Here is a 24,997-nt window from a genome sequence, read left to right as displayed (position 1 = left end):
TCAAAGAGCTGCCATTCATTCAGCTGGAAGGATACTCAGATAAAGAAATCTGAGATAGATTAAAGATTAAAAGAACACTTCCTGGTCAATAAGCAGGCCCTCTGTGGGCATGCGAGGTGGTGTCTGTGTGTCACAGAGACAGCGTTCTCTCTTCTTCCAAACCATCAGCTGCCCTGTCGGTGCATTTGTTATTTTCCTAATGGATACCCTTGTTTAATAAGCCTTTCCCCGTCTGTTCTTTGCCTTGTTTCAGGCTGCAGTGTCCTCTCACAGGACAGTTCTTGGTATGAACACACAGCAGACTGACACAGAGGGCAGAGCCGCTGCGGGGTGGCTCCCGTCACGATGTGGACTTGGGTCTTTCAGGGTCACTCGGGGTCAGGACATGAGGGTGACTGTTTGTACCTCTGCTTCACAGGAAGAAGAAAGTGAAGAGGAGCCCAAGCTGAGATATGAGCGGCTCTCCAACGGAGTGACTGAGATTCTGCAGAAGGACGCTGCCAGCTGCATGACGGTGCACGAGAAGGTAGCGGGCCCGAGGGCGGCGGCTCTGGCGATCTGCCCTCCTCCCCCCATTACTCTTGGGGCGTAATCCCAGAAAGGCCACGAAGGGCTTATAATCTCAGAGACAAATTAGGGTTTGATTGACTCTAAATTGGGGGAGTTGGTTAAAAAGGTGCTGTGGTTAAGTAGGGGGGGAAGGCCTAGGACCAGCTCTGACTTTGACACATGCTGAGTGTGAGCCAGCCATTGAGGTTCCCTGGGGCCCCAGCATCCCTCTGCTACTGTAAATGGGAGATCTGCACTGGTGAAGGGAGCTGCCACACTGGGCATTCCGTAATGCCAGTGGAATCACACACACACACACACACACACACACACACACACACACACACGTCATTACCCTAAGAAAGAATTGGAAAATCTCTACTATTTGATGTCCGCCTGAGACAGACCACTACTAAATGGGCCTCTATAGTCTGGTAAACACGCCAGATTGCTGGTTTGGGAAAGATGACGAAACAGGTGACCTGACTGACCCTCTCATACAGCTTAATTAAAAATGTGCCCAGCACTGTCAGAGGCTCCCGTTTCATCCGCATGGGGACCACACTGGGGCCATTCCTGCATGGTGAGAGTCCCCACACTAACGACATTGGAGATCTTTGACAGTGTCTGATATGTCGTGATTAGCCATGACAAACCAGGGCATCGACTCAATTCATATCTGTTCATTTAAAAAAACGTGTGCTGTGGATAGGCAGCATTCACAGTTACTGTCTGCTTGTCTACAGCAGAGTCACTCAGAACAGGCTTGGTTACATCCAGTACAGAGGGGGTGCGACCCTCCACCTGTCTGGTGCTGCCGAGTTGGGAATGGTTCTTAGATTGTTTAAATACAGTGAAACTTTCTCTAAAGATGTAAAGACCATTCTTAGCTCATAGGTAGTACAAGAAGAGACTGGGCTGAATTTGGGCCTCCGGTTCTGAAGAATGGGCCATTCACATCAGATGTAAAAGCAAAGCCAACAGAACCCTAGACATTTATGAAGCACCTGCTGTGTTCCAGGTGCTATGCCAAGCCCCGTACGGGTGTTTTCTCAGATCTGCTTTCATGATCTCCTTTTTGCATTGAGTCTGAGGGCCCACTGTCCCACACACTGTGCTGTCGGACTGCCTCTCTGCACCACCAGAGAGCTGAGACCTCGCAAAGGAGATCCAGGAGGAGCCAGCCACGTTCCATTCATTCCTCCATCAGTAGCTCGCTTCCCTTCCTGTGTGTGTGACTCTTCTGGTGTGGTCTTCCAGGGCTCCCTTTCTTCCTCCCCACTGTGTGGCGTGTCCCCCAAGGCTCTGTCCTTGACCATCTTTATATTGCCCTTGAAAATGTCATCTGTTCCCATGTTTTCAGTCACCACTTGTGTGGAGACCAGTGCCTTGGTCATCAGGCTTTTATTAAGGGTCAGCCAAGCACCAGGCATTGTGTAGCTGTCTCTCTGTTCTAGATCCCCAGCCCCATTGTCTCTTTGAGCTCCAGGCCTCTCCCTCCAGCTGAGCCCTGGACGCCTCCATGTCTGGAGGCTGTGCTGGCACTTCCCAGAATATGTGGTGGTATGGGACAGTGGCCAGCCCTGGCTGTAGAGTCAGGACCAGGGTGTAGGTTCTGCTGCCACCTCTACCCTGGGACTTGGGACAAATCACTCCACCTTTCATTTGTAAAATAGGGAGGTTGGGCTGGGTGGCCTGTCTGGGACTTGGGAGCTCTGTGGTTAACTTCTCTGACAGGGCATCCTGTGATGCTCCCTGGCCCCCCACCTGCCCCTCCTCGCTTTGCCCTTAACTGTTTGGTTTGCTCCTAAAGATTAAAGAAAGAGAGAAGCTTTCATCATAGAGAAAACATAAGACATTGTAAGAATTGAGACAATGTTGAAACAAAGGAAGTTAGATTTTGAGTTTTGCTGTAACAGGTGAATGTTGCAAACTTTGTTATGTGTTTATCATTTTACTTATTGTATTATAAACTTTGCTTTTTAAGCAGTTGAAAAACCTCAAGTGCTGCATGCAGGCAGGTCAGTTTTGAAACTAACAGGTTGGAGGAAGGAGAAGACTGGCCGTGCAGATTTATAGCTGATGTGCCGGCCTCTCTCTCTTCTGCTTGGAATGGAAATGCCCATATTCGTTATTTGTTGTTGAGAAGAAAAAACTGTAAATGACAATATCAGGGGATGAGAGAGAATGACATTTAGCAGTAATATGTAGTGAGGTGTTTCTGCGGGTGCCATTATTCACTGGGAGGGCCCTCATCTAAAAGCTAGGGCAATGACATCTCAACCCAAAAGTTAATAGATAATTCTCAAACAAAAGTAAGTGCCTAATCAACAGCTTTCATATTTTTCCTTTGAACTCTAATATCAAAAAGAAAGAGCATTTCTGGGTACACAGGGGAAAAACCAAAGCATAAAGAGACAAGTGAGTCCTGGTTCATGTTCTACTTTCTTTTCCAGTATAAAATTCACATTCCTTTCAAAATGATTCTGCTTTTCTGTTCTTCCTTCTGTTTGTTTTTTGTGTATTTTTTAAAAATGTCCTTTTTGGAGGTGAAGAGCAGCAATTCCAAATCTCTTTCTCCCAACCTCCCATCTCATTAAAAATGGAGGGAAAGGGAAAAAACCCCACAGCCCCCACCTTGTCACAAACGAGTGTAGAAAGGCAGAATGGATTCACATGGTAGCCGGGCCCAAAATGTCTGTCTATTTCTCCTCTTTACATCCATCACCTGTCTGCCAGGAGCTGGGTCACACACTTCATTACGTGTCCACTGGAGACACGGTTGGCCATTGCTTTGATCAAAGTTTCTAGGTCTTTCAAAGTTGCTTTTATTTATAATATTGTCCTTGTGTAAATTGTTCTTCTGCTGACTTAATTCCTGTTCATACCACAGGAATCCATGTACTCGGGATTCTCTGAAATCATCTCTTTCATCATTTCTGACAGGGCAGTCGTGTGCCGTTACCTTCCCCCGTTGATGGGCACCCCCTCAGATTCTGGGGCTTTGCTTTTCTGTTTTTCCTTTTAATCCTTCTTCAGAATCAAGAACTTTGTTGTGCTTGCAGCTATTTTATCTTCCTTTATAACTCCTACTTCTCTAGCCCTGCTTATTTTCTGTTAGATTTGATATATACTTCTTACATTAAATTTTATTTTACTTTCAATCAATCAATGACAGTATTCCATCTTAACTTCTCACCTCACCCCATCAATTTAGTGGAGAGAACTAATTTAGAAAGAAAGAAAATTAAAACCCCTGTTATAAACACATTTGGTCATGAAAAACAAATTTCTCACATTAGCCTTTTCCTAAAAAAAAAAAAAATGGGAGGGCCGAGCCAAGATGGTGGAGTAAAAGCCTAAGCTCCCGCTCCACTTCCAATACCTCTAAAATATGACTCTAAACAAATTTTAGAGCTGCAGAACCCACAAAGTGACAGAGAGAAACAAGGCTCCTGCTGAAAGCAGCCTGGCAGGCCGACAGGAAGGGTTTATCCACTGAGCTGGGAGCCAAGCGCAGTCCTGCATGAGCTGCACAGGCCCAAACCTGGGGTGGCCCCGACCAGTGGCACAGACTTCAGGAGAGTGGATCACTAGCAGCTGCGGCGGTTTCCAGACTTCTCAATCCATAAACACCAAAGAGAAAGTAAAAGGTCAGCGAGGAACCCTGTTGATCCAGGGTAAGAGAAGAGTGCAGTCTGGCTCCTGCCCCTGAGGCAAAAGGAGGCAGCTGTGGGAGATGCTGCTACCTCTGGAGCTCCTGGCCTGTAGATCTTAGGGGGATCTAGCGACCATTCAGAGGGTAATCGCTCTTGCTTTGACCTGCTTGGATCTAGGTCGCAGTCTTGGGTGGTGGTCCTGGGGGGAGGAATGCCAGTGTGCCAGAGCTTGTGGTCACTGTAGAGAGGGCACTCTCCTTATAGCACTGACAACATTTGCAAAAACCCCAGCGATTTGGGACACTGCTCTCTCCACTCTGGAAGCAGAGTTCTACCATGGCAAAGAGCTCAAAAGTCAAGTAATTGACTGGCAAGATGAGCAAACAGAGGAAGCTAAATAGGACCTTAGAATCCTTTTTTGGGGACACAAAGGATCAAAACATGGAACTAGAAGTCAAAGTCAAAACTGCTACATCAAAAGCTTCCAAGAAAAATATGATTTGGTTGTAGGCCATGGAGGAACTCAAGAAGGATTTTGAAAATCAAGTAAGGGAAGTGGAGGAAAAAGTGGGAAGAGAAATGAGAATGATACAAGAAAATTATGAAATGAGAGTCAACAACCTGAATGAAGAAAATAACGCCTTAAGAAATAGACTAACTCAAATGGCAAAAGAGGCTCAAAAAGGCAATGAGGAGAAGAATGCCTTAAAAAGCTGAATTTGCCAGAAGGAAAAAGAATCTCAAAAGTTCACTGAAGAGAATCATTCCTTCAGAATTAGATTGGAGCAAGTGGAAGCTAGTTACTTTATGAGAAATCAAGATACTGTAAAACAGGTACGAGCAAATGAAAAAATAGGAAGGCAATGTGAAATATCTCATTGGAAAAACTACTGACCTGGAAAATAGTTCGAGGAGAGAGAATTTAAAAATTATTGGACCTCCTGAAAGCCATGATCAAAAAAAGAGCCTACAAATCATCCTGTAAGAAATTCTCAAGGAATATTGCCCTGATATTCTAGAACCAGAGGGCAAAATAGAAATTAAAAGAATTCACTAATTGCTTCTTGAAAACGACTCCAAAAAGAAAACTCCCAGGAATATCATAGCCAAATTCCTGAGTTCCCAGGTCAAGGAGCAAATATTACAAGCAGTCATGAAGAAACAATTTGAGTATTGTGGAAGCACAGTTAGGATAACATAAGATCCAGCAGCTTCTACATTAAGAGATTGAGGGGATTGGAATACGATGTTCAGGAGGTCAAAGGACCTAGGATTAAAACCAATAATCACCTACCCAGCAAAACTGAGTATAATGTTTCAGGGGAAAATATGGTCATCCAATGAAATAGAGGATTTTCAAGCATTCTTTTTTTTTTTTTAAGCCATTGGGGTTGAGTAACTTGCTCAAGGTTACACGGCCAGGTGTTTCTGGGTGGGTGCTAAGTGTCTGAGCCCGGATTCGATCCCCAGGTCATCCCAACACTGGGGCCGGTGCTGTTACTCGCTGTGCTACCTGGCTGCCCCAACTTTCAAGCATTCTTGATGAAAAAGCCAGAGCTGAACAGATAATTTGACTTTCAAATACAAGAAGCATGAGAAGGTAAACAGGAAAAAGAAATCATAAGGAACTTATTAAAGTTGAACTATTTACATTCCTCCATGAAAAAATGATAATTGTAACTAATAAGACTTTCCTCAGTATGAGGATAGTTGAAAGGAATATAAATGTATACATATATATGTATACATACATATATGTACATATAGGAGGATGTATTTGTATATAAATATATATGTGAATGTGGGCATATGCATGTCCATGTATGCATAGACAGAGGGCACAGGATCAGTTGAATATGAAGAGATGATATCTAAAAAATAAAATTAAGAGGTGAGAGAGGAATATAATGGGAGAAGAAGAAAAGGAGAGATAAAATAGGATGAATTATCTCATATGAAAGAGGCAAGAGAAAACTTATAATGGAGGGGAAGAACAGGAAGGTCAAAAGGGATGGGTCAACCTCACTCTCATTGAATTTGGCTTAAGGAAGGAATAACATACACACTCATTTGGGTATCTTACCCTACAGGAAAGTAGGGGGAAAGGGGATAAGAGGGGGTATGATAGAAGGGAGGGCAGATTGGGGAGGAGGGTGGTTAGAAGCAAACACTTTTGAAGAGGGACAGGGTCAAAGTAGAAAATAGAATAAGTAGGGGGTGGGATAGGATGGAGGGAAATATAATTAGTCTTTCACAGTACAACTACTATGGGAATGTTTTGCGTAACTACACATGTACAACCTATATTGAATTGTTTGTCTTCCTAGTGGTGGATGAAGAGGGAAGAAGGGAAAGAATCTGGAAATCAAAGTTTTAAAAACAGATGTTAAAAAAAAATTGTTTTTTACATGCAACTGGGAAATAAGATATACAGGCACTGGGGTATAGAAATCCATCTTGCCCTCCTAGAATGTTAAGGGCGGGGAGGGGCTGTTGAGGGATGATATAAGAAAGAACAGATTGGAGGAAAAGGTATTCAGTAGGCTTGCTATTTTGGGTGTAGGGGAAAGATGGGGAGAAAATTTGTAACTCAAAATCTTGTGGAAATGAATGTTGAAAACTAAAAATAAATCAATAAATTGGAAAAAAAAATGTTTCATTCTATATCTGAGTCTTATCACGTCCATGTCAGGACGTAGCTAGCATATTTCATCTGGAGCCTTATTAGTTGGTTATCATGTTGATCAGAGTTTCCAAGCCTTTCACAATTATTTGTCTTTATAATGTCGTCGTCCCTAAATGAACTCTTCTGGTTCTGTTCACTTACTCAGAACTGTTGCATAGAAGTCTTCTCAGACTTTTCTCAAATGATTGCCTTCCTCATTTCTTACAGCAGAACAGTATTCCCTTACACTTATATCACATGACTTGTTCAGGCATTCCCCCATTGGTGGGTACTCCTTCAGTGTCTAATTCTTTGCTACCACAAAAAGAACTGCTATAAATACGTCTGTATGACTGTAGTTAGAGTTTGTTTTCCTTAGGATTAATCCATTCCTCAACATACCGCCCCTCTTATTCTCTCCCTTTTCTTGTTACCCAATTTTCCCTTTTGAGTGAAACCCACCATGTGTGTGGTTTTCCCTCCTTTGACCAGTTTAGATGAGAATCAAGTTCAAGTGTCACTTGCTTTCCTCCTCACTCTCTCTTTTCCATGCTTTTATGGACTTTTACTAGGATATCCCAATTATGTGAGAAAATTTTTTTTCCTCCATATCTAGATGCAGGTCACCTCTGGGTCATCTCAGGCCTACTCTTCAGTCAGCCCTGGATCTGCGAGCTATTAGTTTGCAACTATCCCTGTATCTGCTCCCACGTTAGCCCCTCTCTGTTGGATTAGGACCCTCTTCTTGTCCTGGATCCCAGCCTCTTTGTGTGCTCGAATGCCCCAGACAACCTTTTCTGGCTGTACACTTGTCTGTCTACCTGTATCCACCTGAGCAAGAGAAATGACTCACTATGCATTTTCTCTTGGATTCCCCGATCAGGACTCAGTCTGGAGTGTTTTCTAGATGTTTCCAAAGGGCTTTCCAGTTAATTTGCCCTTTTAATGCATAATACAGTGTTTCAGATTGGAGCCCTTTTGAATCAAAGTGGGTTTGCTAGTTTTTATTTTATTATTCACAATTCAAAAGTTATTTTGGAAATTAAGGAACTTATTTCTGTGGGAAATAACCTAAATTTTTAATTTTTAGGGTTCCCACAAAATGGTGGAAGCACAGAAATCATTAGTTAGCTGAGATGTGGGAGGATGGTGTAGCAAAGCTGTTTATATACCCAAGGTGTTTTTTTGTTTTCTCTTTTAAAGAGCAAGAACTGTGTGTAGGGAGACTCATCAGTGTTCCCTGATTGGAGCATAGTGGTGTTTGAGAAATCAGACTTTTTCCCCATGGGAGGCCTTGGAATGAAGGTGGGCTTTACTCTTGGCTGTTAGGACAGACTGCACTTTGCTGATGGAGACACTGTCAAAGTGGCATTGCGAAGCCTTTCGGACTTCAGTTAAGGATCATCAGGGTATATTCTGATGAGAATAATTGGGCTTTGCAGTGACCATCCGAGTCTGGCTGAAATCTTTCGGCTCCTGCCCCAGTGGAATGCTCTCCCCCGTTAGCCCCCAAGTGCTAAGGCATATTTTCACCAGGCTTGCTGTCTGCCCTGGATGACTAATCGTCATGACACCTGGTGCATTCAAGCAGGCCTTGTGCACTGGAATAGTCATACCTAGTTATGTCTGCACACCTGATGTTTTATTAACCAGTATTGATTTTTATACCCGGGGGACTTTTTTCTTCCTGAAAAAAGGCAACCTTGCAGGAGTGAAAGGCATTGCAGGGGATGAATTTCTAATGAACCCCTTCTTTTCCTTTTTTTTTTTTTTAACTTCTCTTTAGTGGAGCTTCATATTTTAAGTGCCCAAGCTGAAATTTCATTTTAAGCAATTCCATTTTGATAAATCCTTTTAAACCTTGACTTTCTGTAAGGTTATTTTTTAAAGATTGCGCTGCTTGACTGACACGCTTAGCAGTGCCTGTAAATTTGAGCATTTCATTATAGGTTGCAATGAAGCATGCTTACATGCAGTGAAATACTGAGAATTTAGGGGCTGAGACCATTGGCAGAATGCTGAGAAAAAGAAAAGGCAGTGAGTTCTCTGGTGTATTCCAAGCAGTCCTGAAGTTTCTTCTGGTTGACTTAGGGTTAGTCCATGGAGGTCAAGTCCCCGTGGTATACTTGCCTCTCCTCGCCTTCCATATACATGCCAAATGGATGTATTCTTGTACAGCAATTTTGTCATGCACAAAGACCTTGCTTTGTAAGTAGAAAATGGAGATTTAACCAGAACATTCAAGACTGACTTTCAGAGCTGTACTCTAATGACAACTGACTCGACAAATCTTATCTGTGATTCTTTTTATCTTCAATTTCCTGGGAGTGGGGGGTGGGCTCACGAAGGGGTGCCTGTAGAAAAATGATCCAAGAAGAGCTTACTGTTTTTGTAGCTTTTTCCTCAGTGGTTGCCCAGACCTTGTACATATATGACTCTTAAGTAAATGTTTTGTTATGGTCTTGGTGATTATCCTTTTATGTGATTGTTTATGTGTGTGTCAGGCTCCACATCTTCTTTCACGCTACATTTTTAATTTGCTGCCACAGACCATCAGGCATTGTGTGCAGACTGCAGACATCCCATTAGGTGTCAGTAGATGAGGGTCCTCGTGACTCATTCTGACAGTCAGCTTGCACTATCCCAGTAATAGGGCTCCTGGCTCTGTTCTGTCATTTCAGAGAAGCTAAAACAACCCTCCTCCAAAGGGCGCATTTGTTTGACACATTGCTAATCATTCACCCATTAAGTAGCTTGACTTTCAAAACTGGTTTACTTAATGTGTGTTAATCCTGTGTTGATTAATTGACCTTTCTGTTCTTCTTACAGTTTTTGGCACTGGGCACACATTATGGCAAGGTTTATTTGCTCGACGTCCAAGGAAATATCACTCAAAAGTTTGACATTGTAAGTATATGGTATGGATAGCCATTCACATGCTAAACTTGATATTATCAATAAAATCATAATTTTTTCAAGTGTATTCTGAACTTCAGTCTCAATCATTTAAAGAAATGCATTTTAGCAATGATTTCTACGTGCTATGAAAGCATACCCCCTTTTCTTGTAGGAGATGTTAAAGTCTTATTTATATGGAGTTAAGTGAAGAGGGAGTTCTCTCTGTCCCAGTTACCTTAAATAACTTTTCTGTAGACACAAACAGGGGCTATTTACATTGAATCCCATTTAAATACCTTAATGCAATTATAGTTAACTCTTTGGCTTTAATTAGAGTTTGCTTTCAGATGTCTCATGTGTATGTGTGTGCGTGTTAATATACAAGCACATATTGTCTGGATAAATTATTAAGAGAAGGAGCATCTTGCATTTCTGCTAGCAAATAACAGTCCTGATTTACATACTTCAAGGGATTTGTAACATCCTAAAGGTATGAGTTCCCTCATTAGCTGACTATTGTCGATGGTTAGTGCCGTGCCCTATCGTCTTATCGAGATGTCAAATGTAATTGAAAATTGATTGATTACCTTGCTAGTTCAGTTTATCTACTCCAAATATATAAAGCTAATATTTTATGTGTATGGTTGGAAGCTTGGACTCTTAGGGGATTGTATTGATTGAAGGAGAAGAGCCAGGCTTGTATTATATTGTGGTTCTTGGAATCATTTAGGATGAATGAAATGCTGAACTCAGAGCTGTATTCTCCTATCTTAAGATGCACCTTGACAGTATGAAAAACTTACATGTATACGTGAGTGTGTGTGGGTATTTTGAAAATATTGGCTTGTGAAATAAATACTTGTATTTATGGGCTGGCGTTCCTGTTCCAAGTAGTGTCAGCACTTGCCAGGGGATGTGTTGGAGACATTGGTGCAGCTTGTCAGTTGGGCTGCTTGTTCTAGAGCTGACACTGGGGGGGATGTGCCTTTTGGTTTTGAAAAATCGAATTGTGACTGGGCGGCCAGATAGCACAGTAAGTAAGAGCACCAGCCCCAAAGTCGGGATGACCTGGGATCAAATCTGGGCTCAGACACTTACCCAGAAACACCTGGCCCTGTAACCTTGAGCAAGTTACTTAACCCCAATTGCTTAGGGGCGACCAGGTCGCTCAGTGAGTAAGAGCACCGGCCCCTGAGTCGGGATGACCTGGGATCGAATCTGGGCTCAGATACTTAGCACCACACCCAGAAATAACTGGCCATGTAACCTTGAGCAAGTTACTTAACCCCAGTTGCTTTAAAAAAAAAAAAGAAAAGAAAAATCGAATCGTGGGATTGATATGAAAATGTGGGAGGGAGAGCCCAGGGAGGGAGTTTGAGTCGTGCTGTGGTTGGAGTGACGTTGACCCCCTTAAAGACAGGCCAGTTAGAAGTTGGCATTTTGCCTTCCGCTCTTAGTCCATGTGGGACAGTATCTCTTTGCTCTGCTGCAAGTACTTTTCCGAGGTACTTTCAGGGACTGGGGCATCTTGTCTCCCTGACTTGTTGACCCAGACGCACAGCTGTAAGGCAGGTGTTCCTCCCTGGCGCCAGCTTATCACTGTGAAGGCCCCTTTGCACCGTTGGCCTTGGTGGTTGAATTGCCATGACTGAGTAAGCCCTTCATCCCAATGAGACCCCACGGCAGTGACAGTGCCATCAATTTATTCATTCAACAATTGCCTTGGGCCCTCCTTGGTGGGAGTCACTGTGCTTGGAGGAGAGTCTGGGCCCTGCTGGAGGCAGCTGCCCAAGGTGAGTGGCCCCGGGTCACATGTGGGTGTGTTGATTGGCCCTGCTGCTCTTGGGGCTATCAGTGTCATAAGTGGATTATTGCTATAAGAGGCCTTTTCTTTTTCCACCTCAGAAGAGTCAGTGCATTTCCTCCTGCTGAGCATCCTTGGGGAGGCCCCCAGGGACACTTGGGCCAGCGCCCAGCCTTTTGAGAAGGGGCCTTAGCCACTGTCTCTCATCCGTGGGGTTTCTTTTTGGGTTTCCTTTGCCCTCCCCACTGCTCTCGAGGAATCTTGTGTCTTTCTCTTGTTTTCTCTCAAAAATGGACAAATAGCCTGTTTTCTTTGGGAGAGGAGATGCTTCAGAAGAAGATCCAGAACATCGTTACAACTCGGATTGTGTAGTCATTACTCGGCATTCCAGATCCTGCAGGCTTTCTTTATAAAGCTGCTTTTGTTCATTGGACAGTCTAAGATTATGGTGAGCGATATCATCACAAAAGCTTCAGGAAACTCTTCCGATGCCTAACGCTCTTTCCCCTGATTCCTTGAGTCTTACTTTGAGAAGAAGTGCATGTCAGGTTTCTTTTAGTGTGACTTTATTTCTGTCTCTGCAGCCACAGCTCCTCCCAGGAGAGTGCTGGGTCCCAAAGACGGTGCTTTCTGAATGTTCCATAGATTTGTTCAAAGGAAATTACAAACAGAAAAGAAAAGGCAAACAAAATGATCATTATGTTGCTTGATGCAGAAGATACATTGTTTTCTTGGACTCACTTTCATACCCATTGTCTCTTGTATTACTTCAGCTAATTCTTTCTTTAATAGGTTTGGATTCCATAGGAGAAAGCTTTGGAGGAAACCTTAGTTGCCTAGAAGTATAGGTTCCACCATGGTGGCTTAGGATATATGTGATGCTTAGGCAGAAATAGCTAAAGAGGTGAAATCCTTCATGATACTTTTTATTAAGGTACACATAAGGCCTATAGATCATTGACTGAGAGCCAGAATGGTCCGTGGAGGTCATCACGTCCAGCCCCTTGATTTTACGGATGAGGAAACTGAGACCCAGAGAGGTATGTTCTCTTGCGAGTGTCACATGGCACCCAGAATTGGTTATAACTCAAGTTGGATGGGGGCAGGGTTAAATCCTAAGACCTTGACTTTGCCAGGGATCAGTCTAAGAAAGGATATAGGAAGACATCTTGGGAAAGGAAGGAGGAAGTGTAAGGGTTTTCCAGTTCTGTGTCATGACTGGGAGCCAGGGATCAGTCCACAACAGTTTGGGAGTCTGGAGGAATAGGTAAAGAGTTTGAGAAGTGATAGGAGTCCTGGGCTGATTTAGTCACATGGAGGATCAGAATGCACGAAGTCTTAGTTGTTGGGAAACAATAGTATAAGAAGCTCATGATTCTGTTTCCAAATTTTTTTGATCATGTAGCCTATCAGTAAAATATTTTGTGTTTGCGAAAGAGAAGGGCAGAGGCAGCAGGTTACACCAAACTGAGAGCACTGATGCTAAGCTCAGTCCTCTCTCATCACACTTTTGCTTTTTATAAAGAGAAGCAAATTATAAGAAGTTAACTAGGAAAACACCATTAACCATCATAACTGCAATTGGGAATGTGATGAACTTACCCATAAAATGGAAGAGGGTAGCAGATTGGATGAGAAAGCAACATCCAACCTGAAATATACTTGAAGCAGAAAGATGCACACAGATTTCAAATAAGTGACTTGAACAAAATCTATCGTGCTTTAGCTGAAGGAGGCTGGAGTAGCAATCATGGTTCCAGACAAAGCAACAGCAAAATTAAATTTAATCCAGAGAACTCAGTAAGGAAATGGGGCAACTAGGTAGCTCAGTGAATAGAGTGATGGACCTGGGGTTAGGAAACCTCATCTTTGTGACTTCAGTTCTGGCCTCAGACCCTAGTTGTCTTTCCTGAGTAAATCGTGTAACCCTGTTTGCTTCATTTTTGGCAATCGTAAAATGAACTAGAGAAGAGAATGGAAACCACTTCCTTATCTTTGCCAAAAGAACCCCAAATGGGGTCATAAAGATCTGGACATGACTCAGCAACAATAGCAAAGTAGGAAACTATGTCTTACTGAAAGATACTGCAGATAATGAATGAATATTGATAATAAACTAAAAGTACAAAATGGCGTTGCATCTAAATACTTAAAAGGAAAATTAAATGATTTACAGAAATAATAAAATTATAGCAATGAGAGGCCTCAATTTACCCTTCTTAGACTTAGAGAAATTTAACTAAAAAATGAAAAAGTGAAAGACCTGAGGGAAAATTTTCGAAAAATTAGATATGATAGCCCTCTAGAGATTAATGAATAGAAATGAGAAAACCTGTTAGTTTTTCATGATTCCTTCACGAAAATAGACCAAATGTTTTCACAAATAAATGCAGAAAAGCAGAAGTGTTTATGGATCATAATGCAATAAAGTTATATTCAATAAAGAGATGTCAAAGAAATGATGAAGAGACTAAATAACTTAATCCTGTTAAACAGGGATCCAAGAACAAATCATGGAAACATCAATAATTTCATTAAAGATAATGACAACAACATGACAGTATGCCAGAAGATTTTGGATTCAGCCAAAACAATATCAGTAAAAGAGAGAAAGAGTAGATGAATGAATTGGGCATGAAACTTTTAAAAAGATATCAAATCAGCAAATTGAAGTTCCCAGTTAAATATCAAAACAAAGATCCTGAAAATTAAAACTTAAAATCAAAAGCAAAAGAAAATAAAAATAGAAACTAGGAGCTTTTGAAAAATGCAATTGAAATAGATAATCTCTTAGCTAACATGAACGAAAACATTATCTGTATCAAAAATGAAAAAGGTGAATTCACAAACAATGAAGAAGAAATAAAATAATTGGAAACTATTTTGCCCAGTTACATGCAGATATAAAACTGCCAACCTAAAGGAAATAGATGAATATTAACAAAAATATAAAATTCCTAGGTTAACAGGACCAGGAATAGAGGACTTAACCCAGTCTTAGAAAAAGAAATTAAACAAGACATAAGTGAATGCTCAAGGGGAAAAAAGAAAACTTAGAACCATAAGGATTTACAAGTGATTTCTATCAAACGTTTAAAGAGCAAGTAATTCCAGTATTAAATAAACTCTTTGAAAAGGTAGGAAAAAAAGAATCCTTCCAAAGCCATCCTAAGATAATAAGTATTTTCTCGATGCCTAAACCAACAAGTCAAAACAAAGAAAATCATACACCAGGATGCCTAATGAATAATGATGCAAAATTTAAAAAAAAAATGTTAACAAGCAGTTTATAGCAACATATCCCAGAGGCTGCTTGTTGGCACAGAAGAGAGCCTGGGCCTGGAGTCAGAAAGACCTGGGTTAAAATATGGCCTCAGACACTTACTGACTGTGTGACCCTGGATAAGTCACTTAACCTCTTTCTGCCCTACTTTCCTCAGCTGTAAAATGGGGATAATAATAGCACTTATCCATCTTTGATTTATTATTTTATTGTTAATTTATTAATAATAGCATTTATCTCTTATTTTTGACTTGCTGTGAGGATCAAAGGAAATAATATTTGTAAAGTGCTTAGCACAGTTCCTGGCATACAGAAAGGACCATGTAAATGCTAGCTGTTGTTGTTCTATCACGCAGATTATACCCCATGGCCAGATGTGACTTAGAGAGAATACAAAGCTGGTTCCCTGTTAGGAGCATTATAAATCTACTTGACCATATTAATACCAAGAACATCAACCATGTTATATCAAGGGAAAATGCTTCTGGGAAGTTACAGTGCCCACTCTTGTTATATACACCAGTCTTGATGTGATGAGTAGTGTTTAAGACCAAGAGCCATCATCGTCTGTAATGGGAATCAGCTAGAGGCTTTTTACTCAAATCGAGGGTAAAGCACAAGTGTCCATTATCACCATTACTGTTGAGTATGCTTCTAGATTTTCTAGCTATATTAATAAGATAAGACAAAGAAATTGAGGGGGTAAACCTAGGCACAGAGAAAATCAAATGATTGCTTTTTACAGATGACATGATGTTTTATTTAAAAACAACAACAAATCAAAACCTAAAGAATTAATTTAAAAACTAATTGAAATAATTAACTTCAGCAAAGTTGCAGGATTTAAAACAAATCTGCTCACATAATCATCATTTCTGTATAATGCTAACAATCCCACAAGAAGATGTGGAAAGAGAAGTTCACAGAAAATATAAAATGCTTGAGAATTTACCATCAAAGACTCATGGGAATGATGAACACATCTACAAAACCCTCTTTACACAAAGATAGATATACATAAATGGAAAAATATTAATTGCTTATGGTTAGGCTGAGCCAATATAGAAAAAATAACAGTACTTCCTAAATAAATTTATTTAGTGCCATAGTAATCAAACTACCAAAGAATTATTCTATAGAGGAAAAAGAAATAATAACAAAATCATCTGGAGGAACAAAAAGTCAATTATCTCCAGTGAATTAATGGGGGAAAAAAAAGTATCTCAAGGAAATTAATTGGAAAAAAGTGGGAAAGAAGGGAGCTTAATATTAGCTAACAAAAAAAAAAATCAGTTCAAATAAACACCCAAGTAACACATTGAAAAATAGTGACACTCTATGTAGTATTCCCCATGTGGTACTGAAAAGCAGCAGAAAGATGTCTTTTTTTTTTTTTTTCTGATCCAAGCTTGGTTTCAGTTGTTTTCACTGTTTTTGTCCTTTCTGTTTTATGCTGTTGTGGTCATTGTCCATACTATTCGCTTGGTTCTGCTTCTTTGTGCATCAGTTCACATGAGGCTTCTCATGCTTCTCTATATTCTTTGTACTCATTATTGCTTATGGTGTAATCGTATTTTTCTATTCATATTATTTCTATTAACTATTTCCTAATTGATGAGCACCCATTCTTGTCCTTTGCTACTACAAAAAAATGCCGCTATAAATATATTGATGTATTGAGGACCTTTCTTTTTGTCACTGAACTCCTCCACCGCTCCTTTAAGTATATGGCCAACAGTAGAATATTTCTGGGTAAAAGAGTATGGGTATTTTGAACACTTTCTTTAAACAGTTCCACAGTGCTTTCCAAAATGGTTGTACCAATTCATAGCCCCAGCAACAACCATGTATTAGAAAGATGTGTCCCTCTTTTCATCATTCCCCATTGTTGATTTCCAATCTTTTGCCTCATTGTTGTCATATCTGGAAAAATAAAAATAAAAAGCCCTCCCCCCCCAAAAAAAAACCTGTTTGTTTTTCATACTTAAATGCTTCTCTGTTAGAGATTTATAAATCTAAGTGGGAGAAATGCACCATTGATTACACTTAAGAAATAAATTCTAATATTCCTTTTCCAGTCCCATCCACCAGTGATGTATAGGTTTTTGCTGATGTTGATTAGTATAACTCCATCGTCACTAAGGGGAAGAACATGGTCTGACTTCCAAGGATTTCAGTACCCTGGCCAGAGGACAGCCGTTCCAGTGGGGGGAAGCTGTAGGGCAGATAGCAAAGATGCCAGGGCAGGCCTTGGTTTCTTGGTTGTGGATCTCTTTTTTTTCATTTATTTTCAGTTGGTGCTGGTACCAGAAAGAAATGGAGGCCAAAGGAAGCCACTGATTTCATGAGGCGCATGAGTTCCTGTTGTCGTTTTATTGTAACTTCGGTCAAGCCTATGTGCTGCTAGTTGAGTGAGGGTTTCCTATTTGGCAGAATGAGAATTGGCAATCACATGATTTTGCTCCGTTACGATGTAGAAAATGCTGTAGTTGTGAAGTTTGCCAACCTGATCGGTACAAGGCACAGATTATTATTATTATTATTATTAATATTGTTATTATGCATCTGCTATGTACCAAGTACTGTGCTAAGGGCTTTACAAATATCAGTTCATTTGATCCTCACAGCAACCCTGGGAGGTAAGCGCTGTGATCATCCCCATTGTGCTCTTGAGGAAACTGAGGCACAGAGGTGAGGTGTCTTGCTCAAGGTCCCATGGGTGCTGAATGTCTGAGGCCAGATTTGAACTTCAGTTCTGAGGGCTTTCTGTCTTCAGGTCCAGTGCTCTATTCATTGCACTACATAGCTGCCCCATATAGCCTTGTAAGTGGCAGAATCATGTCTTTGAAGCAGCCTTCTTTCTACATCTAAAAATGCCACTAGATTGCTTAACTGGAGATCCGCCTGAGTGACAATGACCTTATAGCTTAGGACATAAGACCACTGAGATTAGATCTACTGAGGTTGCCCTTGTAATTCTAGAGGCAGGATGGGGGAAGGAAGGGCCAAGACAGGGAGCTAGTGTTTTAGATCAGGGCCGATCTGTTCTGATACTAGATACAAGTAGTTAGAATATGATGTAGTATTTTGAACCTCAGTGTCCTCATTTTGATAGCATTAAAAGAATAAGCATTATATATATGAGTTAATTAAGATACTCTGGCCATATATGTTTGGATATTTGGATATGAAAATACTTTTATATCATAACTTTAAGCTAATTTAAACTTAATTTAGAAAGTTTTTATAAAATTAATTACTACTTGACCTAAAATCAGCCAATGAAAAAGTTAAACAATTATGTTGTTTCAATTCAATTATGAAACCATCCAAGTTGCTGAACAGAAATCAGTTTATGTTGCCTTGATAACCAGTGTTTTTTTTCTAAATACTTAATTCTAAGCTTAGAGATAGTTTCACATTCCTGGAAAAAAAAAACAACATGGCTTTTAAATTGAGAGGATTGTGTACTTAAGTTATTTCTTTCTCTTTAAACTTATAAATTCAAATAATTTCATTTGATAGCCTACTTTGACCAGTTTTCAAATTAAATTGGGAGAGTTGGTTAAAGTAACCTTGAGGTTGGTCTCCCTCAAGTGCCTGAGGGTGAACAGAGGAAGCTTCTTGGGTTGAAATAGTCATTGCTTACTGGTATTGGTGCAGAGGACCTTCAAGGTGAGGCTGGTGGGGACCATGCATGGTAAAATAGGGGCTGATAGATAAGATTCAGGATATAGAATGCAACAAAAGAAAAGGCATCACGAAAAAACAAACCCCCAAACAAAACCCAAGGGTATTTGGGGAGTTTATTAAGATCAATACTCAGCTATTGAAATTAATATCTCAGGAGGGCAAAGCAGGCCCTAAAAGTAGGTTGGTCCTAAGATTTCTGTCTGTTCCAGACATGAGATTTCTGCCTGCTTTTATATTTGATATGGGTTGTAAGAGATGAAATTAAATGACGCTTATATTTTCATAGAAAATTAAGATTTCTGTCAGTTTGCATCTAATTCATGCCTGAGCTATTTCAGCAGTGTCCTAGCTTGGTCTTCCTGCTTTGTACTTTTCCCAACACCTCCCCTTCTCTTTCTCCTTTATCCATCCAACACCACAAGACTACTTTTATTTAGTTACTAGATTATTTTTCCTAAAACAACTCTTTTCTCATGTCACTTCCCTGTTAAATCCTTTCCCATTGCTTGAAAGATAAAATGTAAAATCCTTAGTGCTGGTTTAAGGATTCTCCTCAATTGTGCCAGCCCTCTTCCAGGCTTTTTCCTCATTCCTTCACTCCAAGAGCTCTGCTGGGCTTCCGTGCCAGTCTCCCCACCATCACCTAGACCTTGCCTTGTTCCTCCTCTCAATTCTTTACTTTCCCCCCTTAGAATGCCTCTCCACTGCTCTCTGCCTAATCAGACACTGGCCAACCTTTCGGGTTCACTCGGGCCACATCCCATTTCTGTAGAAGCCTTCCAGATGGCGCTAATGCCACCGATTTATCTGTTCTCAGGGTTCTGGCCCATGGCACTCGCCGCCTTCAACTTCTCGTTGGTTCTTGTCACTCAACAGCTTGTCTGGTTAGTTCGTTTGTAATATTCCCACATTTCACTGAAGCTTCTCGATGGTGAGGTCGCTGAGAGTGGGGGTCTCACAGACGTCGTGGGCATCAGTAAACACTCACTTTATTTCACTCATACTTTAAGAGAGCCATGATTTCACCACAGCTCCTGTTCCCCTCACAGATGCACACTGGGCATACGAGACTATTTCATAAACTGCCTGTGGCCAAATTTTAAAGAAAACAAAACCCTATTCCCTTGTGCCTCATCTTCTGGGGATGAACGTCTCTTAATTGAGGCTGGTTCTTGAGTGGCAGGAAGTCCATAAGGCCCTTCCTTGAAGCCTGCTTCCACAACCTGTTAGAACCTAGCATGTGCTGTGGTGCTGGTGTAGCTTTTGGGTCCCAAGGTTCATCCTCAGGCCAGTATGAGGTTTCCAAGGTAAGGAGAACGTTTTATAAACCTGTCATTTATTCACTGCAGTGTTGGGGGATCACAAATTGTTCCCTCTTCTGTTCCCCACAAACAGCCTTTGGAAGCCCTCCTCCTCAGCTATGTCTGTACACTAGATGAGTCTAATCACCATTCCAGAAGAAGCCTTGGGAAGTGGTTCCCTTTGTCACAAATGCTGACCAACATTTATTATGTACCGACTGTGTAGAAGACACATCCGAGTGTGACTGTGATTTAGGAGGGAGTGAACTCAGAGTTGAGAGAAGTCTTTGCTCTCTGGGAGCTTCTTTTTCCTTCTTCCCTTCGCATTCTTTTATGTTGGTTCCTTGAGTGTCTGTCAGCCCAGTCCTGGCCTCCCTCACCAGGCCCTCAGGGGGTGAAGACTGCAGCGGTGTGCAGCCAGCCCTTTCCCAGGACGACAAAGTAGATAACAAATTTTTTTAGAAATGATTTTCAAATATCTTAAACAATTTCCCACTTTTAAAAAGCAATATGCTGAACATAATTCAGCCTTTTTTTACGGCAACTCGGATGTCATCATTGTCGTCAGTGTTGTTCTGAGTCTGGCAGCGTTGCTTATCCCTCCTCTGGCAGTGCCAGATGTGGGCATATGTTAAATTCTGCGCTCTGTCCTTTGGGCTTCTGCTGTTTCTGTCCATTTCCAGGTCTTATGCCTTCATGATCTCTCAGAGCTGGGAAATGAGGAAACTGGACTCATTGAGATGGTATTTAGAGTCTAGGCTAAAGTGCTGGGTTCCTGTGGGAGGCCACGAGCGTGAGTGTGTGGCTTTTGGGGGGGAGCAGGGAGCACCGAGGTAAATGAGCAGCCAGGAAGTGGGACACTGCGCCCTGTGTGCTTTTAGGGCTTTGTTCTTTCTCTTCCTATTTCTAATACTTTCAGGTTTGGGGGTTTGTTTCCTCTAGTTGTCTTAAGTACACACACACACACACACACACACACACACACACGCACACACACACGTACACACACACGCACACATATACCACACACCACACCCATGTGTACACACATGCACCCACTGTCATGGTCTTTCCAAAAATTCATTATTTACATTTGTTGTGTGAAACTGTTCAGAAGAGGGACGAAGTTTCCCCCCCCCCCCAGGCCAATTACATGTGGAAACAATTTTTAACATTCATTTTGTAAAGATTTTCAGTTCCAGATTCTCTCCTTCCCTCCCCTCCCCTTTCCCTTCCCTGAGATAGCAAGCAATTTGATATAGGTTACACAACACAGTTCCTTTTCAAGAAACAGATATTTTGGTATTTTTGGCCCTTCGTTTGCAAATAACCAAAAATGTTGTGAATTTCTTGGAGACAGAGTAAGGCAGGGAAAGGGGAGGTCAGCACTCTGTGGGTGAGTTTTCAGAACCGTGCCCAGGCCTAGTTTTTGACCCAGAGAAGCCGAGCCCCGCCAGGGTTAAGTGGCTGATGCAGAGCCACATAGGGAGTGATTAGCAGAGGCAGGATTTTAACCCAGGCTCCCACTTGGATGCCTCGTCCAGCGTACCTTCAAGTGTCCATTTTCTTTGTCCCCATTGTCCCCACTTCCTCCTCGTGCGGCAGGAACAAGCATTGAAAATCTCGCCAACATTTGTGTGTCATAAGTTTGTGTTTGAAGCCGGTGCACAGCTGTGTTCTAAGTGTCTGTCCAGTCACAGTGCCGTCCTCACGGCCCTCTGCACAGGCTGCTGACCGGCCAGCTTGTGGCCCCTCTGCCTTCCCAGACCCACAAACGCGATCTCTTCTCAGTCATTTCCTTCAGCCCCCTTGGATTTAACCCCATGACGATGGCTCCCTTGGCCACCTGCCACTCCTAGCTGCTTGGGCACTTCCTCCCCAAACTACCTGGTATTCATTTAGGGCATGGGGGTGGGCGGAGGGGAGGCATTTATTAAGCACTCACTGCATGCCAGGCTCTATGTTAGCCCCTTTACAGCCGTGTCATGTGATCCTCACAACAACCCTGCGAGGTGGGTTCTCTTATTATCCCTGTTTTCCATTTGGGGAAACTGAGGCAGAGGTGAAGTGCCATGCTCAGCTCAGCACAGCTAGGTGATGTCTGTGTCCTGTGGATATTCATAAGCATGTAAGGCCCCCAAGGGCAGCTTTGCCTTTGTGTGCTCAGCGCACAGTAGGTGCATAAGACTGTCTGGCAGCTCACATGTCTGGTGTGGGGACCAGTGACAGCAGTGTGACAGTGGGGCCGGGCGCCCCTGCACTCCTGACGTCAGCCCCTCGGCAGCTTGAGAGAACTGTGCCTTCTTGGTGGGGAGGTGCTGCCTCTGTGTTGTGGGGGAAGAGTTGGCCACTCTCTCCTGTACAGACATGAGCTGATGTTTGGCCAGAGGGAGCGTGAGTGCGTCCGTCACTCTCTGCATCCTGATTGTCTCCTGAGAGGTGTTCTCGCCCTTTCAGAAGTCTGGTAGTGTTTGTGATGAGGATCCCCGAGCTGCAGGGCTCTCTGAGGCCTCCAAGCTTGGATTCAGCTTTCCTTCTTCACCACAACTTACAGAAGGTTCCCTTGGCCTGCCAAGCCACTCTCTGAGCCCATTCCTTCCCCACAGGACCCAGAGACGCTCAGTGCCTTGGCCTTTCTGGCCCCAGGCTTCTTCCTCTCATGTGTCTTACGCTTCCCCAGCCTCCGCCATCCTGCGGGTGTCAAGAACACGTACAACGATGATGTGAGAGAGGCCAGGGCCCTGCCGTGAGGGGGCTGTGGAGCAGCTCATGGCCAGGAAGCAGCCTCTGCAGGCGCTGGCTGCAGATGACAGATGGAGAGGCGAATGGCCGGGTCAGGTCACATTTAGAAGGTCTGCTGTAGGCCAGGGTCTGCATTTTTGTCATTGCAGAATATTGTAATAATGATGACAGCCCTAGAGATCGTCTTCAGAAGAGAAACATGATAATGTAACGTTTGATTTGTATACCTTTAAAAAGCATCTCAGACCTCTTGTGTTCCATGCGTGTGGCCCAAACTGGTGGTTCTTTTACATATCAGCCATTTTAGGGCTTTGTGTGAACGAGGCTGCTGTTTCCATTAACTCTTCAATATCCGAACATTTTGAACTTTGGAATTTATTACATCTCCCTGGAGAAGATAATGGAAGGTGCAGACAGTCCTTTTGAAGTGGATGCTGGATTTGGGCGCAAGGAAGAACTTTTGGAAATTAGGGCTGTGAGACTGACTTCTCCGATGGCTTTTCAAAATGATAGTGTTTTGTTTCCCCAAACAGAAGTGTTATTTTAGGGAAGTTAGAGGTCCTTGTGCACAGAGGAGTGAGCAGGCAGGTTGATTCTTAGGGTCCCTTCCTTTCCAGTGATCTAGGGAGGTTATTCTCTACATAAGGACTTCTCTGTCTCTTTTGATCAGCCCAGATATCCCATGATCCTGGCCCCCTGGAAGGCAGCTCCACACTTTGGGCCCTGTCACAGTGGGAGCAGGATAACATTCAGGTGTTAAGGCGACTCACGAGAGCCCTGTGAGCAGAATCAGAAAGAGTCTGTCTCCCAGCAAAGACGTCTATTCCACAGTGATGCTCGATTGTGACTTCCTTATCAGCAGGGAGCAAATATTGCCATAAGTGTGCCATTGACATCATCATGAGGCAGGAAGCACGACGTGGATCCTCTGACATTGTCAGGGTGGCACCGTTTCCTCATTCTGTGTGTTAAAGCCTGTGATACCTGCCTGAGATTGACATGTCCAAAGATCTCACGCACTGCCACAATCAGTTTTCCACATTAGGGCTCGATGCTTTTGAGTGACAAGAGACATATCAAATGAATGGGAAAGAATAAAGGGAAGAATCACCTCTGCCAACTCTCCTGATAAAGGTGAGTCCTAGGAGCTGAGAGGCCATTTGGTCATCCCCCTGCCTTATTCATGAATGCTCAGTACTGTGTATCTGACTGAACACTCTCAGAGAGAGAACTCACCTCGTTGTGGACATCTTGGTCCAGTTTTGGACAGCTCTCATGGTTGGAAGGTTGATAAAGTGGTAGGTTTGGATCTAGTAGCAACCTGAGAGATTTTCTAATCCAAGCCTTTCATTTTACAAATGAGGCAGCTGGGGGCCATGTGGGTGTCCCATGGTTTGCTCAAAATCTCACCGTAAGTAAGTGGCTGGGCTGGGGTCCAAGACCGGATTTCTAATTGCCTCTCACTTTTCTCCCCCTTGAGTCTATATGTTGTTTTGTTTATAGGTGAGAGACCTGTAGAAGCATCCATACCACATGGACCAGCGGGTCAGGTGAGGAAAGGTAGTGACCTGGAAGGCTGCCTTCCCTCACTTCAGTGGTTAAATGATACACCGTCAGTGTAGAAAGTCTTGTTAGTACATGGGAGCTGGAACACTTGGCGTAGGTACTGTGGGTTGTATCTGGCCATCTCCTGCTTTAGCAGGGCTGTAGATTTGTAGAAGAGCTCATGTTTGCAAACACTTGTGTACTAATCGTAGCCATGCTGCACCTTTAGCAGAGGTCAGCTTTCCAGAAGTGCGTATAAAGTCTCTAGAGGAAGTGTTAGGCTTCTGTAAAATGGGTCTTAGGCTTAATCCTGCGAGTCAGTGACTACTGTCTTCTCTTGGAAAACTATAGTCTCTTTTGGCAGGGATTTTTCTTAAATTTCTATTTTGAGTGATGTAGTAAGTATCTTGGCACTCTTAGAATATCTGACTTCTTGACAATTAGTGTGGTTGTACTTGGGGACAGGGCAGCTGGACGACTCAGCGCGTAGAGCACTGGGCACTCAGAAAGACCTGAGTTCAAATGTGACCTCAGACACTCACTAGCTGTGTGATGTTGGCCAAGTCATTTAACCTCCCTTTGCCTGGATCAGCTGGAGAAGGAAATAGCAAAGCACTCCAGTGTCTTTGACGAGAAAGCCCCAGGGACAGTGTGTACCATGGGGTCACAGAGGAAGATATAACCCCTGGACACCACCCCAGCTGCAGACTCTCCCTCCCCCAGATTGCTTTGCAGCTTCTCCTTTAGGTTGGGAGCTCCCTGAGGCCAGGGACTGCTTAATGCCTGTGTGTGTATGTGTGAGTTTATATGTGTGTGCATGTGTGTAAGTGTATGTGTGTATGCATGTGTGTGGGAGTG

General features: G+C 42.7%; 1 protein-coding gene across 3 annotated transcripts in view; it reads left to right on the top strand.

Annotated features, from left to right (window-relative positions):
• VPS41 (VPS41 subunit of HOPS complex) overlaps positions 1–24,997 on the top strand; it is a 178,528-nt gene that overhangs the window by 40,157 nt on the left and 113,374 nt on the right. For all 3 annotated transcript variants that reach the window (XM_069084387.1, XM_069084386.1, XM_069084388.1), the window contains 2 exons: positions 419–526; positions 9,703–9,780. In XM_069084387.1, coding sequence (XP_068940488.1) covers positions 419–526; positions 9,703–9,780 — 186 coding nt within the window. The remainder of the gene's footprint in view (positions 1–418; positions 527–9,702; positions 9,781–24,997) is intronic.

The sequence above is a fragment of the Petaurus breviceps genome, unplaced genomic scaffold, assembly GCF_028583685.1.
Source record: "Petaurus breviceps papuanus isolate PSGF00001 unplaced genomic scaffold, PetGlider_PUasm1.0 174, whole genome shotgun sequence".
In the NCBI taxonomy this organism is placed as follows: domain Eukaryota; kingdom Metazoa; phylum Chordata; class Mammalia; order Diprotodontia; family Petauridae; genus Petaurus; species Petaurus breviceps.
This window is presented reverse-complemented; position numbering and strand designations above follow the sequence as displayed.